Genomic DNA, 17,504 nt, shown 5'->3' on the forward strand with positions numbered 1-17,504 from the left:
TTCTTGTCCCTTTAGCAACCAACCTACCTGAATCAACCTTTTTAATTTCACACCTGTGAGCATTAAAGTTCACAAAATATCCATTATCACATAATTAGCTTACACTTAGCAAATTATACTTTAGGTTCTCAACATACCAAACATTACGTTCTTTGAAAGTATCATTAATACTTACAGAACCTTTACCTTGAATTTGTATGGACAATTTTTCACCAAACTTTACTACACCACCATTCCAATCAGTAAAGGTAATAAACTTATTCTTATCACCTGACATGTGATTTGAGCAACCACTATCTATGACCCAAAGATTTTTTCTCTTCGCATGAGGAGCAAACTGAGCAATCATGGACTCTTCTAACCTTTTGTCTTGTTTCTTCTTCCATACTTTCTTTGTTCCCATCTTGAAGAACCTGTTCCCGGCGCTTTTCTTTTTTGCAAAATTCATGTGACAATTTCTTGCAATACGACCAACATTCTGATAACTAAAACATATTATATTGAAATCCTTCAAGAAATCAAAAGAATTCCGACTAACAAAATTAACATTCCTTCATAGCACAACTCTGCAATTAACAACTTTATGACCAAAATAGTTACAAAGATTACAATAGCCATGAAAAGAATAATACTTGTTTGTTGTCAATCTTCTAGTAGGAGAATGCCATTGTGAATACCTTTGTTGTCTCTGAACTCTAACAAATTTATTGCTTTTGTCTTTGTAATCAAAACTTTGACATTGTTCAAAACCTAAACCTGATGCATTCTCATCTAACATGTTAGAACTTTTAACAAACTTTTCTTTTCTATCCGACTCACTTTTATATTGTTCTAAATCATGTTGTAAAGCCATTAATTTATCTTCCAAAACCATAAATTCTTCAGATTTAGAAAGAAATTTTGAATTTATTACCTCTTCCCTTTTCTTACCTTCTTCAATTTCACTTTTTAACTTGATAATTGTCTGATTTCCTTCTTCAAGTTCTTTCTTTAGGACTTCAACATCTATCAGTGTTGAAACCTTGTGCTGAGAGTTCTCCTTCTTCAATCTGTTGATTTCTTCAAGGGCACATAGTAGTTCTCCTTCAAGATTTATTTCACCTTCTTTGACATCATCTTCATCACTCTGATCTGGTGAACCAATTGCCATGAACAATACTTCACCATCGGATTCATTATAGTCCTCTGAATTTGAACTTCCTTTATTAACACACAAACTCTTCTTTTTCTTTGAGAAGTTTCGTTGTTTGTAGAAAGGTTTGCCTTTATACTTCCTGAAATTTTCCTCATTGTCTAGATCATCTTTGGTATAGGGACACTTAGCAGCAAAGTGTCCAGCTTTCCCACAATTGAAACATTTGAGGGGCAGTTTCCCTTTGCACTTTCTAAAACCTCTTTTAAGTTTCTTTATAAGTTCTGCAAGCTCTTCACTATCATCACTATCTGACTCTAAACTTCCTTCTTTTGCCTTCCTTGTTGCTTTGAATGCAGTTTCTCTTTTGATAGTTCCTTCATCAACAGTTCTCATCTCATAAGTAATTAGTATTCCATGTAAATCATCAATAGTAAGAGTTTTAAGATCCCTAGCTTCTTCGATAGCAGAAATCTTAGCATTATACCTTGAGGGTAATGATCTTAACACCTTTTGCACAACTGCTTTATCCTCCACTGCTTCTCCAAGGCCTTTAATAGCATTTATTGTCTCATCTACTCTTAACAAATATTCTGCGATTTTTTCTTCGTCCTTCATCTTTAAACATTCAAATCGAACTTCGTAGGTTTGAAGCTTGGCCTGTTTTACCTTGTCATCTCCTTCATAAATGCTCTTCAACTTGTCCCAAACCTCCTTGGTTGTTTTACAATGCATAACTTTAACAAACTCAGTGTTAGACAAACCATACAAAATAGCATTTTTAGCTTTGGTATTATTTTCATAATCCCTTTTCTCTGCAGGATCAGTTAAAGGAAACTTAGGCACAATAAAACCATTTTCTATTGTCGTCCAAACATCAAAACCTAAGGAAGAAATATAGCTCTCCATTCTAATGCTTCAAAACCCATAATTGGTGCCATCAAATAGTGGTGCCTTGTTAGAAGTTGAACCTTCCTGACAAGCCATGTGTTCTAATACCAAAATCTACTTAGACTGATTAGGTCTTTGTACAAGCACTGGCTCTAATACCAATTGTAGAACATAGAAGTATTACTAGGGGGAGGGGGAAGGCTGAATCAGTAGTACACAAAAACTTCAATCTTTCTTTAACAACTTTTAACTTTTAACAAGCTTCAATCTGAAAACCAAAAGACATAAAAGAGATGCACAATAAAACAAGACACAAGATTTACGTGGAAACCCAAAACCACGTGAGAACGCTACTAGGATCTACTGTCCTAATCCAGCCTCACAATCTATACTCCAATTACAATGTTTAAGGGCACCAACACTAAGGAGTTATCAAACCCTTGTCTATAAGTGCACCAACACTTTCAATCTCAAATCTTTGAGTACCAACTCAAACTTTTTAATCCCAAATCTTTGAGCAGCAACTCAAGTTTTTGTGATACCTATTACCAACTACTCAGTACATTAAAGAAGTTCAATTTCATAACAATTGCATATTACAGCTAAAATCTTTTGAAGCTTTCAAAATATTGACTTTATATGAACAATTTATCAAACTTCTAAACTTTATGTATGTTTAGAAAATTTCAAGTATAAATGGCATTTTGTGATCATTATATCTATACAGATCTGTTTATCATTTAATCAGCGCTTAACTTCAGATATTCCTTTTGCCTGTGATTCAACTTAGAACAGACATTAGACAAATTGTATTTCATGTGTGAATAAAAAAACAATATCTGCATTTCTAGAAGAGAAACATAAACTTTTGAATACAAATCTGTATCTTAACCTTTAGATAAAATTGTTCAATGATATAGAAATCTGAATATCTGTATAATACCTTTCTCATGTGAAAAAAAGATACCTTGGTTGCAGTTTAAAATGATATTTACTATGCAATCTGACCATTCACGACTTTGATCATAGCCTTTGTATGATACTCATTGTGTGTATGCATACACATCGAAAACATTTGCAATGCACGACCTTGATGATTGTATATCCTTCGTGAACTATCAACACAGTAACATTCCTTTTGAATTCAATGAATGCTTTTAAATAATACACTTTTCTATCCAAGTCATTTACAATAACATCCTTAACATTTTTAACCATCGACTCCCCTCAACTTTAAATAGAACTTTGTGATAGTACTAACTTATTCAAACAATTACAACCCTAACTACTTCAACCGAGTCACCTAATCTTCTTAACCAAAACAAACAAAATATAAAAACCACTCAACCGATGAAGAAGGATTATAAATAAAGCAATCATATTAATAGTAACTTTCATGCCTAAAAGCAAATACGTATTCACCTCTTCAAATGTTTTCATATCTGGAAAATGAATGTAATTTGGCACTTAGTCTTCCACATTAGTACGTGTTAAGAAGGGTAAACACATTAAGGTGGCATTCTGCAGATCTGAGCACATACAAAGGGAACTGGTCCTTTCAATTATCTTTAAACGTTATCATATTCTTAATGCTTTACCATATTCATGATGATTGATATAACCTATTTATGTACAACTGGAATAATGTGCAGATCCAGAATCACAACAATAGAACCTGTCTATGTACAACCGAAACAATAATGTACAGATCCAGAATCACAAGAACACTACAATGAAACCCCATTGGACAAGCATTTGAATTATATTTTGGTTTGCAATCCAAACCCATTGACATCAATGACAAGATTGTTGACAGTGTTTTCTTCAATTGGTATCAGAGAAGGTCTCTTCTATAAAGCCTAGCTGCTTGAATGGAGATCTTATAGAACACACATGGTCGGGCAAGAATCATATGGTTTCTAATCAAACTAGGCACCTCTATTTGATGGGACAAATTATGCGTTCTAGAGCATAAGGATGGAGACATTTAAATGCCCTATGTTACAGCATTTGGCAATTTGTAGAAAGAGGCTATACACCATGTGCCACTCCTCTAGCAGAACAAGATGAAAAGCCAAAAAGTGAGAATAACTCCAAAGCCAAGAATGCAATATTATGTGGTCTAGTCGAATCTGAATTTGTAAAGGTAATGTATTGCAAATTAGTGAAGGACATGTGGGATAAGTTCAAGAATATTTATAAGGAGATGATTAAGTAAAGAAAGCAAAGATGCAGACACATCGACAAAAAGCAAGCCATAAGGGATATGCCGAAAATTGAAAAGCTTTCAAATATTATTTGCAAACAATGTCAATATAGCAAACAGACAAGGACAAGCTTCAAACCTAAGGAGTATTCTATGACAAAGCCTTTGGAACTTGTTCACACTAATTTGTGTGCAGCCAACGAGGCCAAAAAGCTTGCTAGGAGAGAGTTATTTCATGTTGTTGATTGATGATTATTCTAGGATGACTTGGGCAGCTTTTCATAAAGAAAAATTTGATGCAATTGAGAAGTTGGCATTCAAAGCCTTAGTAGAGAATGAAGCAAAGTTAAAGATCAAATGCCTTACATCTGACAGAGGAGGAGAATTCACTTTCAAATAAATTTGAAGAATATTTTGAAAGGCGAGGAATAGATAGACAATATTCAGCTAAAAGAACTCCATAACAAAATGGAGTAGTTGAGAGAAAGAATAGAACAATTCAAGGAATGGCAAGAGCTATACTAAATGAATTAAAGGAACTTTTGTTGCATATTCGGGTTTCAATAGGACTGTTCTCCTTCTCGAGCCTATTTCAGCTTTGAGTGAGGTCTTTGTATCTCCTTTCCAACTTCTTCTTTGGGAGTTGTGGCAAAGTTTTAGGCATATTCTTCCTTTGGCTTTGGGGTTTTGTTTCAGTGTTGCAGATTCTTGTTCAATAACAAAAGAGTCGACCTTCCCTTCCAACAAGAAGATGAAATATAAGTATCATAAATATCAGAACGAGATTGCTCCTTCTCAAGTGAGCTCTCCAGTGGATGAGATCAAGGACACAAAGATCGGACATGTTGACATGTCTGAGTTTCTAGAAAGGGCAGAGGGATCACCAACCCATGGCATGCAATTGCTCTTGAATAGTCACATCCATTTGGTTTCCACTTTCCTTGTGGCTACCTTGGAGCCAGAATTTGTGCTTGCATGCGCTACTCATTTTGATATTAGATCTAGGACTATCAAGGATGATGATGGTAATATTATTATCAAATTGGATGCTACGACTATTGACAAGATCTTCAAGGTTCCTGCCACTCCAGTGTATGCTAATATCTCTATGAAGAGTGCTCTGGATCATTACAACCAGAAGAGGTCAGATTGCATAAGACATATCAACTCTAAATGGCTTAAAACTTCCAAGGCCTGTTTCTCAAGATGGCCCAAATTATATCGCTTTGATTTTATTGAAGAGGTCAGCGATATGATCATGCTTCTCAATGGAATAATGGGATTGAAGCATTCCAATGTGTTTGAGATCTGGATGTACAAGTACATCGTAGTCATGAGGAAAGGGCAATCTCACATCTTCTGGGGTGAAGTCATTAGTGATAACTTGTGTGAGTAGCTATCACAAGTCCCAACCACCCTCACCTTCTACATGAATTCGTACTTGGTGTACATAGCGGCATCACTTAGACAATGGTCTTTCTACCAAAGGTGACAAATCGTTGGTACTAGTATGGAGATATTATGAGCAACTCACTTTGAGGCCCAATAGAATTCATTATAGGAGGGTGCGGGATGCTTTCTTTGGCTATTTCATGTGCTTATTTGATAAAACACTAAAAAACAGAAGAGTGTCTGAGGCAGCCTGGAAGAAGGTGAATGAGTATGGATGTTTTGTTCCTACAGTTCCCAACTTTCACCTATGTGAGAGTTGGATGTTTTGAAGATCAGCCATACATGCTTCCAAGATATCCTACTGACAAGATCATTCTGATGGAGTTGTCTAGGCAGCTGATGACAGTTCATGGAGTCCAATTAGCCAATCATAAGCAAGGTATCAATATATCCTCTCATAGTCCATTGCAAATTGGTCCTTATTCTTTGACAACCACTGCTAGAGCCAAGGCAATGGAAACAAAACTTCAAGAAATCAAGTTGAAGAAGTTCAAGGCGAGGAAAGATTTTGACTATCGGGGAATGAAGGATAGAATCAAGAGAGCCTTCACTCATGTCCATCGCCTTGAGGATATATGGATTGATCTTCGAACAAAAGAGGATGTCAGGAGAATGGATTACAACAGGCTCACGTTAGAGCAGATTGTAGATTTGGATCTAACCAAGATCCTAAGGGTATGGTGGATGACGGGAAAATTCTTGACTTGGGGTATATAGAACAAAGAGTTGCTAAGACTCCTCTTCCATCTCCTCAATGGTCACAAAAGGAGTGTACTTCTATCTTTGACAGATTTCAGCCCATCCTTGCCAACACCAATGCTTGGCTAAAGAACAATGATGTCAAAATCATTAAGGTTAAAGGTGGGGTAGAACACGATTCAGATGGTCTAGTTGGGCATAGATCTGAAGTCAAGATCAAGTCCAAAGAAGGTGCTTCTTCTCCAAGCACTAGGATCAAGCTGAGGGTGAGTAGGGCTTTGGTCATCCCTCCACTAAAGATATCATTACAAGGAAAGGAAAAACCTGAGGTGCAAATTCATGTCATTGATCCTAAAAATGAAGTTCATGAGGAGAATATAGCAGGATCACCCCCTACTATGGATTCAGATTCTCCTCACACAGTCGTCCCCAATTATCGTTGGATGAACCTATGTCTCCAATTAACACGGATGTGGACTCCTCCACAGTTCATGTGGATCCTGTTGAACTAAGTACGTCTATTTGTACTAATGTATAAGTACCTGTAGAGACTTCTCATGGTGGCTTGGAGAATGTCTTTGATGTGAACCCCTCATATGTCATTTTGTCTTGCATATCACTTCATGAAGTTGATACTTCCGCCATAAGCTTCGATAAGTTCATGTCTGAAGCTAGTCATGATTTGTCGTCTGAGCAAACTCTTGTCGCTGTCCAGACCGAGGCTTCACCAAGAATGACAACTGTGGTACAGGCGGAGCCTGTTTCTTCACAAACCATAGTTGTTGTCCCAAATGCGAGCTCATTAGATCTACCTCCTTGGTTAAGTTCACTCACTGCTAAGAGGAAGAAGCAGGAGGTTTCTCTAGATGTATTTGACTTCCAACAGCTTAGAAAACCTAAGCCAAGGGCTGCTAAGAAGGCAAAGACAGTCTCGTGGGTGGTTGTGGACAGCAATAAAATGAAATATACAAAAGTGGCAAAGCCTCTAGTTGAGAAGCCTCCAAAAGAAATGCAACTATTTGATTACAAGCTCACAAGGGTGGAACTAGGAAAGAAAACACATGGTGGAATTATGCATGACGCTTGGGACTCTGTGGCTTCACTAGTTCAGAGTTATGGTGAGCTCCTAGCAAAGAAGGATAAGCTCAAGGAGGAGAATGTGCAACTCGTCTCAGTGATCCAAAAGATCACTAATTTCTCAGAAAAGGTTGATCCCTTGACCTCCTCCACTTTTAAAGAATCCATCAAGCAATTGGAGAAAGTCGATCGAAAGGCCAAGGCAGTTGATTCTTGGGTAGATCAATTAATTGATCAAAGTACTCAAATGGTGAAGAAAGCACTGCATGTGTTAAACAATGTGAGAGCAACGAAAATAAAGGTGAATTAGACTTTAGAGGCTTTTAGCCAAAGTCTAAAATCCATAGAGAAGGATTTGAGGATCTAGCATGAAATGGATCAAGTCAAGCTAGAAATCTTGTGCAGCAATATGGTGCTACCAAACAGGGAGAGGTATATCGAATTGGAAGAACTCATGGTTAACAAGTCACTCTTGCAAGATCTTAAGTCGTGATGGAGAATTGCTCACTAAAGATTTGATACTTACTGAATTGGTGTCAAGACTTCATCGGGAATTGGAATCAGAACCGTTTACCATAGCTTCAATCCACCGGTTTGTGAATTGCCAAGTTTTCCTTGATAAGATGCAAACTGTTCTTGAGGAACATATTTGCTATCATCATCAAGACTGTTGTTGTTGCAAGAAATACAATTGGTCCTAATCCTGATGAGTTGTAGATATCTATTGAAAGATTCCAGTCCTTCATGGCCAGAAATAGAAGGGAATAAGACGTGTCTCATGACACTTGAATTTTGTTTTATGTATTTGCTTTTTGACAAATTACATGTAGTGTCAAGACTTGTAATTACAAGTGGTCTTATAACTTGTTATTGCATGTAAACAAATTACAAGTTGGTTAGCAATAGAATTGTAATTTGAATAAGTCATAGTTAGTTAGTTAGTTGTGGAAAAAGTCTCAGTTAGTTATATTTTTCCCACATTTTGCTCTCAGACCCTCTCCTATATATACATGAGGGTGCCCTTTGTAATTTTTATCTTTTTCAAAAAGCAAGAAAACTCTGCAAGAATTTGCAATCATAAAGACTTTGAGCTTTATACTTGTAAACTATTTTTTCTCAAGTAATATCAAAAGGATTTTGAGTTTCAGACTTTGTGTTGAAACCATACTTTTATATCCATCGTGTTCTTGTGTCATAGTGGCATATTTTCTGCAATTGCTTAAGATTATAGCGAGATTGTTGAGAAGAGCTTTAACCTGATTTATTGCAGACTTTGTGCTGCAAATAGTGAGGGTTTAATTAGTATAGTTATGTGTTAAAAATTGAGAAGAGTTGCAAGAATTTGTGCTTGTGGTTGTTCCCATTTGAAGTAGTGCATCATATTTGTAGACTTTGCGTTGTTATATGCTGTATATTTTCTTGTTTTGATCATTTTGGAAAGGTAGATAGGACAGTGGGAATTAAGACTTTGAGCTTTGTTTCCATCTTCTTGTCTCGGAGGAAGTGACGGAAGACTTTGAGATTTCACGGAAACTTCTCTTCCTTTTTCTTTAAGTTCTTTTGTTATTATTAAAGTTCATTAAGTTGTTGCATCTGTTTTCAAAACTGCTATTTTTTTTCTAGGAAGAGGAAATAATATCATTCTTTCTGAAAAAAGAGAAAAGGACATCGTCCCACCCAAATTAGATTAGTGTTTAGTTAGTAATAGGGGGAGCCTTCCCTTAAATTAGAAGAGTTTTATACTCACACGTTGTGGTTGAAACCACAATTTTGCACACCTTCCTAGGTGTACAAAAATTTTAACTAACAGTTAAGAACCTCCATTGAAGGCTTATATTTGATTTCTCTTAGCAAACTTCTAAACCGATCTATTAAGGAACTCGTTCTCTTATTAGCATCATCTAGAATTGAAAGAACTCATAGGTTGGCAAGATACACTTCTCCGATACCATTGTAGTATGCTACCCTATTTGCTATCAGTTCTTTTTTGCACTTTCACTTTAGAGTAATTTCATCAAACAATTTGATTACATTTACTAACAAAGTACATTAGCTTATCGATTCATGAAAACTACCAATAGAAATAAATACTTGCAATAATGATCTGATTTGTTTCATTCATTCATAGCAAATAAATTTCTATAGAAAAGAAGCATTAACATCATCTATAACTGAAATACATGAACCATACAAACTGTTCATAAAATCGAGATGTTTTCACATATAACTTGGATATTACAATCAAGTACGCACTTAGCAAAAAGACTAAACATGGGTACCTTTAGAAATATGTGTCTTCTTGGTGCTAAAGATCTGTAATGTCTTCAAATTCGTCATCAAATGCTCATACCAAGATTACTACAGGTCATTCTAGTCATATCACAATCCACAAACCACCAAACCAAACCTTTAACCTTTAATACTCAAAATTGTAACTTAGAAGTCCGATCCAGCAACTAAATGTAAGGAAAAGAACAAGGGCAATTAACATTAGAGATTCTAGTCACTTCTTTTACCAACTGAACTGATTCAGATCTGTTAGGACCCCTTAAATGCCCTCCAAAAGATGATTTTGTACCCTTCAAATACAAGGAAATACCTCACAAATTCCCACATGCCAATACCCAAGTCGGGCACTACTTGCAAGGGGCAACTTGGGCCAGAAAAATAAATGCCAAACCAAAACTCACATATTGCATATGCAACCTCATCGCCTAGCCATAAGAAAACCTTTGAGACAATACCCAGAATAATATGTTTTATTTTCGTAGATATGAGCAAAAATGTGAATCTTGGGGTAGTTGGAATGGTACAACCAACACTAGAAAATGTCTTCAAAACTCTTGAAAATTGAACAACACCCATAAATACCAAACTAGAAATGCACTGCGAAATAATTGTAAGATATCTCCAATAAATACCAGCCAGAGTAGATCTTTTACTATTCTAGCTAGTCTTCTTCAAGAGGGATTTTGTCCTTCGGAAGGCTGAGATGGACCAAATCCAAATCCCTACCACGTAAGGTTTTCTTAGAGAGAAATATAAAAAATAATAAACTCAACATACCAAATGAGCTCTCCATCCCCCTTTATCTAAGGAACATTCTAGAAACTCCCTTTAAAAATCACTTTATTAATTTATTAAGCCTTTCCACTCCAAAAGGAATCCTTTCCCCCATGACGAGTTCCCCAAGTAGAGAAGGCATCCCCAAATTATGTTTAAGAAACTTTGGAGAGAAAAAAGGGAAAAATTGTTGTTGGAGGGAAAAAGAGAAATTCAAATTGAGGGCCCAAAAGGAAGTTACAAAACAAGGGCAAATTGGTCCTTTGCATCATCAATGATCATTTGTTTCTCATTCCATTTTAAAGGTAGAAGAATTTGGTGTAAAAGATCAAGACAATGAAAAAGCTCTTCGTTTCCGTTGCTGGATTTGAAAATGAAAACCATCTTGTCCATAAGAGATTGTTCCATCTGGGGGTTTTATTGGTGCTACTGCTGATTTGTTGAAAGATTAACTAAAAGGTTTTGAATTGTCAAAGATGTGATCGATTCATATATTCAGATAAATCAAATTGTTAATTTGTTTGTGGCTGTTGTGAAACAATATGAGGCCCTTTTTGCTGCTGCACAGATCGGGCCCAACATTCTGTAAGGGTTTCCAGCCTCTTTGTTTTCACACCTAGGGTTCTTGGCCGCCACACATTATTTCGAGATACCATACCATTTGGATATCAAATCTATTGTTAAAAGGGGTTTTAAGTAAATTTTGCTTCTACTACAATACTTTTGTACCACTGTGACAGTGCTGCACTACCGTATCACTACAGCTGCATATTCCACAAGTTGGATCTGCTGTTTAGTTTGGTCGTCTGAATAATACATTAATAAATATTTCTTCTTTACAACTTTGGAATGTTACGTGCAAAGGTTTTTCTCCAAACCCTTGCTACCCATTTGATATAAAGGGTATTGAATATTAATATTTAATGCTGCTGTCCAGCTTTCAGTAAATGACAGTTTTGGCTTATGTTCAGTGTCATGTTAAGAGGCTTCAATAACCAATATTGTTGAGCTTTCTTTTTTGTTCCACATTTCATAAGTGTTGCAAAGATAGAAAACCTAGAAAATTGGCAGGGGTGATAAAATATATGAAAAGGAACATTACTATTAACAAAAACTGATACATAAAAAAACACATAGAAGAAAGGTTCCTTTGAAAGAAGCAATGCATAAGAATAAAGGCAAAATGGCAAGCACAAATTTTTCTTTTCACCTTTCTCTATACACACCATCTCCACAAAGTAAACTGTGCTTATTTTGTGACATTTAAAGTGATATGTACTTCACACTAATGCAAAGTGCAATTATCACAGTCAAAGAAAACCTATAATAGAAAGTGCCTGTGCTATTGCAAATATAAAATGCATTTAGATCAGCTGCTATTACTAGTTATACAGAAATTTGTAATAGTGAAGATTAGAATCTTACAACAAGGGGAGAATGATCAGTACGTTGCTTCTGATAAGCTGCTTCAATATTTTGAGATAAAACCAGCGCAGGTGAAACTGGCATTGATGATGTTCTTTTCACAGACAATGGTACAATTACTCTTGATAGGTAAAATGACTTTGAAGCATAAAGTTTTGAATTATTCCTATAGCATTGTTTTGATTGTGACAACGCAGTGGGGGATATTAGGAAGTTTCTTTCATCCTCTGATGTAGATGCCGTGTGTTTAATGCTTGTCTTCTTTAGTAGCTTCCCAATAGAAAATTTGTGTGTCTGTGCTAGTTCAGAAACTGATGGGAGGCCTGGTTCAAGATAATTGATATCAAAATTGTCCATAGCTCTTAGTTGATCATGTAGTACAGAAGTCAATTCTTTATTCTTTAAGTCCCTTCCTTGCTCACTTGCCTGCAAACACCATTAACATTGGTTGAATAATGAACCTTAGTGCAGTGTAAAACTCAGTTCATATATTTAGCAAGAAATGTTCATAATAGTGATCAAATTAGGGAACACCTATACATGACAATCAAGTGAGATAATAAAAATAACAATTAAAAATCATTGGTACTACAAACAAAAAGAATCCCACGATAAAAGTTGGGAAAACATGCTGAATTCAACAATCACATTCTTTGAAGTGTTTTTCTCCTAAGTTGTACAACTAGAGACTATGGTCTAATATAGCATATGGACAGAAAACAAGTTAGTTAACAGCTACTCCATAAATTCTATTTCAGCAAAATTTAACTGTAAAAGAATGGCACATAATTAAAACCATAGTTGAAAAACTCGGACTCGGCAATGACTCGGCCAGCCCAAAAATTTTAAAAACTCGGGACTCGCCAAAAACTCGGGAAAAAATCGGCAATAACTCGGCAAATTTATCGAACATGTGAAAATATATAATTTCTTAAAATATATAATACTTTAAAAGATATTAATATTTAGATATTGTTATATTATTGTTAATATTAATTGTTATATTGATATTATATAAAGTCTAAATATTAATACATATTATTGTTATATTAATTTTTATAACAATGTCTAAAAATTAACATTATAATAATCAACACGTGCCCTTAATATTAATTGTAAATAGATTAATTATGATATATATGTAACACATTAATATTAAGTGTTAAAGTGATTGTTAAGTCTAAATGTTGTATTAATCGCAATATATTAATTACAACATTAATGGGTTGAAAACATTAATTTAGACAACATTAATGTATGAACAATGTGTTAATCTTCAATCATGGAGAATTAACAATGTGGTTTAACGGTAACCCTTGATCACTCAATGCGTGCCCTTTCTCAATTGCTTGTCATCTGCCAAACAAAGGCCAGAATGAATCTAAATCAATGTTTTTTTAACTGCAGCACTAAAACTGTCGACTTACCAAAAATATAGAAAATTTGGTGTTTGAGGTTCGCAAAAGCCCTTACGAGCCCTTTTTCCGTCGCGCCGAGCAATTTTATCATTTTCGCATTGCACACAATGTCTTTGTCGCAGCTTGAAACGCCCAAAAATGGGTAAAAAAATTAGGTTTCTGGATATTTAAATTTTTTTCCTTTTAAGTGGCGATTTTGACGCTGATTTCCTGCGATTTTAACCTCAACAAATCACTGTGATTTTTAGAATTACTCGGCCGCGAGTTATTTGTTGAGTGACTTGCAGTAAAAAATGACCCGCGAGTCTGCAAAAAAATCGCAGTGTCTTTCAACCTTGATTAAAACCATAATGCAGATAATTTAAGAAATCATGTCACTCAAGTCTTGTTTACTGTTATGAGAGAGCAGAAACAAAATTTTATATATTACTGCAATATTATCAATATTTATTTCAAAATAAAAACTTTGAATCTTGGAGTTTTTAAGGTTGTAAGACCTAGATCCATTTCTATGGTGTTCCTCGAAGATTGCTTAGCTTCAGCTCCTCGACATGAATTAGCAGATTGTGCTACTTATGGTGGACCATACAAATGGCCGGAGCATTTACTGATTGAATTGGGGCTCTATCATCATTTCTATGGATGCCATGCTCTCATACCTTTGCTTCAACTTTTGGCATGCATCATTGGATTGTGCAAGTTTGGGAGAGCATATGGTTGGAAGCTGTTGAATATTTTGTCACTGATGTCAAAGCTAGTCAATGATTTTCTTTATTAGTGGAATTATATTTTGTCCATGCTATTGTTTGATGAAATAAATATCATCTGCTGGACGTGGTAATTTATTGAGGTGATCTGGTATTATTCTTAGTATATGACGATTGCAAGTGTCTATATACTCTTAACAGTTTCAGATTTTGATTCTTGGCGGCACATTAATTTATTTATCCTTCTTGAGCGACGGCAGATTCTTCGTTTGACTGAGTAGGCCAGCTTATTCTTGACAACAATTGTGTAACATCAGCATTTAAAAAAGGAACCATTTTGAATTCTGAAGTAATTGATAAATACCTCAATCGTTCCTTCCTTGTTTAGAGTTTATGGAGACAAGCATGTATGCTACATGTTAATCTTTTCAAAATTATTTTTCTACTGTTAATCGTTGTCTTCATTTTTACTGTGGGATATATTTTGGTTGTCTTTTCAACTTGCTGCAGATAAGAAGTCAAGAACTATTTCAGCAGGATCTGTGTAATTTTTGTGTGGTGATTGAAGTGCTCAGTGTATTATGAAAAGTGTTAATAAGTTTCAATGCATTCGATTTTGTGCTTAAGTTGAGTGAAGTTGGTGCTTTGAGGAGAGTTGGTGCTCACTTATGTAATATGGATTGGTGCCCATTTCGTTAATGAAAGCTATTGAGCTACCGTAGTTTTTTTACCTAGAAAGGGTTTTCCACGTGAAATTTGGTGTTCTCCTTGTTAATGTTTTCTCTCTCTGTTCTATCTCTGTGTTTATGTGGTTTCATGTGTTTAAAAGTTCAAAATACTGATCAGTATTTTTTGTGTGCTCTTCAATTGGTTTCAAAGTAGGGTTCCTTTGAAAAAAGAGCTTAAATGCTTGGAGGTTGATTATGATTGCACACATGGGTTCTCATGAATATCATATTGATGAAGCAGAAGTGGGTTTTGAAGAAGAGCTAATAAGTGCTCTAAGTGAAATCAAGAGACTTAGAAAGAAAAATCAGACCTTGAAGTTGCTGCTACAAGAAGATAATGAGACGAAAGTCAAGACAACTCATGCTCTTGAAGAAGCAGAAAAATTGATAGTTGATTTGAAGGTTCAAGTTGAAGAAACAAAGAAAAGAGAAGAAGAAATTAGAAATCAACTTAAGTTCAAGGAAGAAAATTGTGAGAGACTTGAAGCTGAAATTGTTTCACTTAGAAAATTAGACAAATCTTTGACACAACTAAATCATGAGAAGACAAATGAGAAAAGATTCATGTCCTTGGATAATGTCATTGGCTCACAAATAATGTCTATTGATAAAGGTGGAGTTGGTCTTAAAGAAGGTCAAAGTTCTAAGTCTACAAAAGAAGAACAGTAGAAGACTTATGCGGACGGCACAAAGGATTCATCATCAAAAATCAGAAATAATGCTTTCAAAAGGCCTCCTATCTCAAGACAAGCACTTATGAACAGGTTTAATAATTCTTTCTTTTATGGTTATTGTTTCTCTTGCTTATTTTGGACACAAGGCAATCAACAATAGATTGTTTGCAAGAAATGATTTCAGACATATGAGTAGGAACTCTTTTGCTTCTTCAAGGAACTGCAATGTTATATGTTATAAATGTAATAACGTTGGCCACACTGCAAAAGTTTGTAAAAGTGGTATGGCAGAATTCTCTAAGCAGAACAAGAAGGTTGAAAAAGAGGGCAAAGCAAAGGAGGGTACTAAGGTTTGGAGGAAGAAGGAGAAAGATCTTTTAGTGGAACCCCTAATTGTGCAAATAGTCTTTCATGCACAAAATGAAAAAAACATATGGTATATAGACAGTGGTTGTTCTAGGCATATGATTGGAGACAAGAGCAAGTTTTTCACTCTCAAAACGACGAATAGAGAAAAAGTAAGATTTGGTGGTGATACATCTGCAAAAATCAAAGGTAAAGGTACCCTTGTTTTGGATGATGGTGAGAGAAAAGTTGAAAATGTTTTAGATGTAGAAGGTCTGAAACACAATCTATTAACTGTGACTCAATTGTGTGATCAAGGACACACTTTAGTTTCCAATTTAGATTGTTGTTAAATCAGTGAAGATGGTAAACATATTGCTGATGCAAGTAGAGCTGCTAACAATCTGTACATTCTTGATGATGTCAGAAGTGAGAAGTTGGGAGTGATTCCACTCCATCTTTGAATTATTGTTTTGACTCAGGGGGGGTTTTCATTGTCATATTCTTTCAGCCCCATTTCAGCTATGCAGGCTGATTTCAGTCATTGATATCAAAGGGGGAGTGGTTAGTTAGGGGGAGCAACATTTTTTCTTTCAGAGCAATTTTGGTTTCAGATGGAGTTGCCATCAATCACAAAGGGAGAGACTGTTAAATATTTTTTCATTGATGTCAAAGCGAGTCAGCGATTTTCTTAATTAGAGACAATGATATTTTATCCGTGCTATTGTTTGATGAAATAAATATCATCTGTTGGACATGGTAATTTATTGAGGCGATATCGTATTATTCTTAGTGTATGATGGCTGCAGGTAATTGTATACTCTGATAGTTTTAGACTTTGATTCTTGGCAGCACATTAATTTATTTATCCTTCTTGAGCGATGACAAATTCTTTGTTTGACTGTGAGTGGGGTGGCTTATTCCTAAAGACAGTTGTGTAATTTCAACATTAAGAAAGGAATCATTTTGAATTCTGAAGTAATTGATGAATACCTCAGTCGTTCCTTGTTTAGAGTTTATGGAGACAAGCATGTATGTTGCATGTTAAGCTTTTCAAGATTTTTTTTTTTCTATTAATCGTTGCCTTCATTTTTGGTGTGGGATATATTTTGGTTGTCTTTTCAACTTGTTGCAAATAAGAAGTCAAGAACTATTTTAGCGGGATGTGTGTAATTTTTGAATGGTGATTGAAGTGCTCAATGTATTATGAAAAGTGTTAATAAGTTTCAATGCATTCAAGTTTGTGTGAAAATTGAAGTTGGTGCTTCAAGGAGAGTTGGTGCTCTCTATAAGTTGGTGCTCAGTTATGTAATTTGGGTTGGTGTCCATTTTGTTAATGAAAGTTATTGATCTGTCATGGTTTTTTACCTGAAAGGGTTTTCCATGTGAAATTTGGTGTTCTCTTTGTTGATGTTTTCTCTCTCTATTCTATCTATTTGTTTATGTGGTTTTATGTGTTTAAAGAATCAAAATACAAATTCACCCACTCACCCCCTCCCCCACCCTAGTATTTTTAGTGTGCTCTTCAGAAGCATTGGGTGATTGGTAAGGTGACTAGGTCAGATTTTGATTTGGTACATTTTCCATCATTGTCTTGGAGACTCTTTTGGTATGCAATTCAAGGATTGGAAGGCTTTGAAGTTCAAACCCATTGGATCATACCCTACAGCTGGGCGCATATGGTGAC

At 35.3% G+C, this 17,504-nt stretch overlaps 1 protein-coding gene across 3 annotated transcripts in view; it reads right to left on the minus strand.

Annotated features, from left to right (window-relative positions):
- LOC131030759 (uncharacterized) overlaps positions 1-17,504 on the minus strand; it is a 167,615-nt gene that overhangs the window by 83,850 nt on the left and 66,261 nt on the right. For 2 of the 3 annotated variants that reach the window (XM_057961669.2, XM_057961672.2), the window contains exon 2: positions 11,946-12,371. In XM_057961669.2, coding sequence (XP_057817652.1) covers positions 11,946-12,371 — 426 coding nt within the window. Of the gene's footprint in view, positions 1-2,955; positions 3,139-11,945; positions 12,372-17,504 lie in introns of those variants that run through there. The other variant, XM_057961671.2, reaches the window with a different exon arrangement.

This window comes from Cryptomeria japonica, chromosome 5 (assembly GCF_030272615.1).
Source record: "Cryptomeria japonica chromosome 5, Sugi_1.0, whole genome shotgun sequence".
NCBI lineage: Eukaryota > Viridiplantae > Streptophyta > Pinopsida > Cupressales > Cupressaceae > Cryptomeria > Cryptomeria japonica.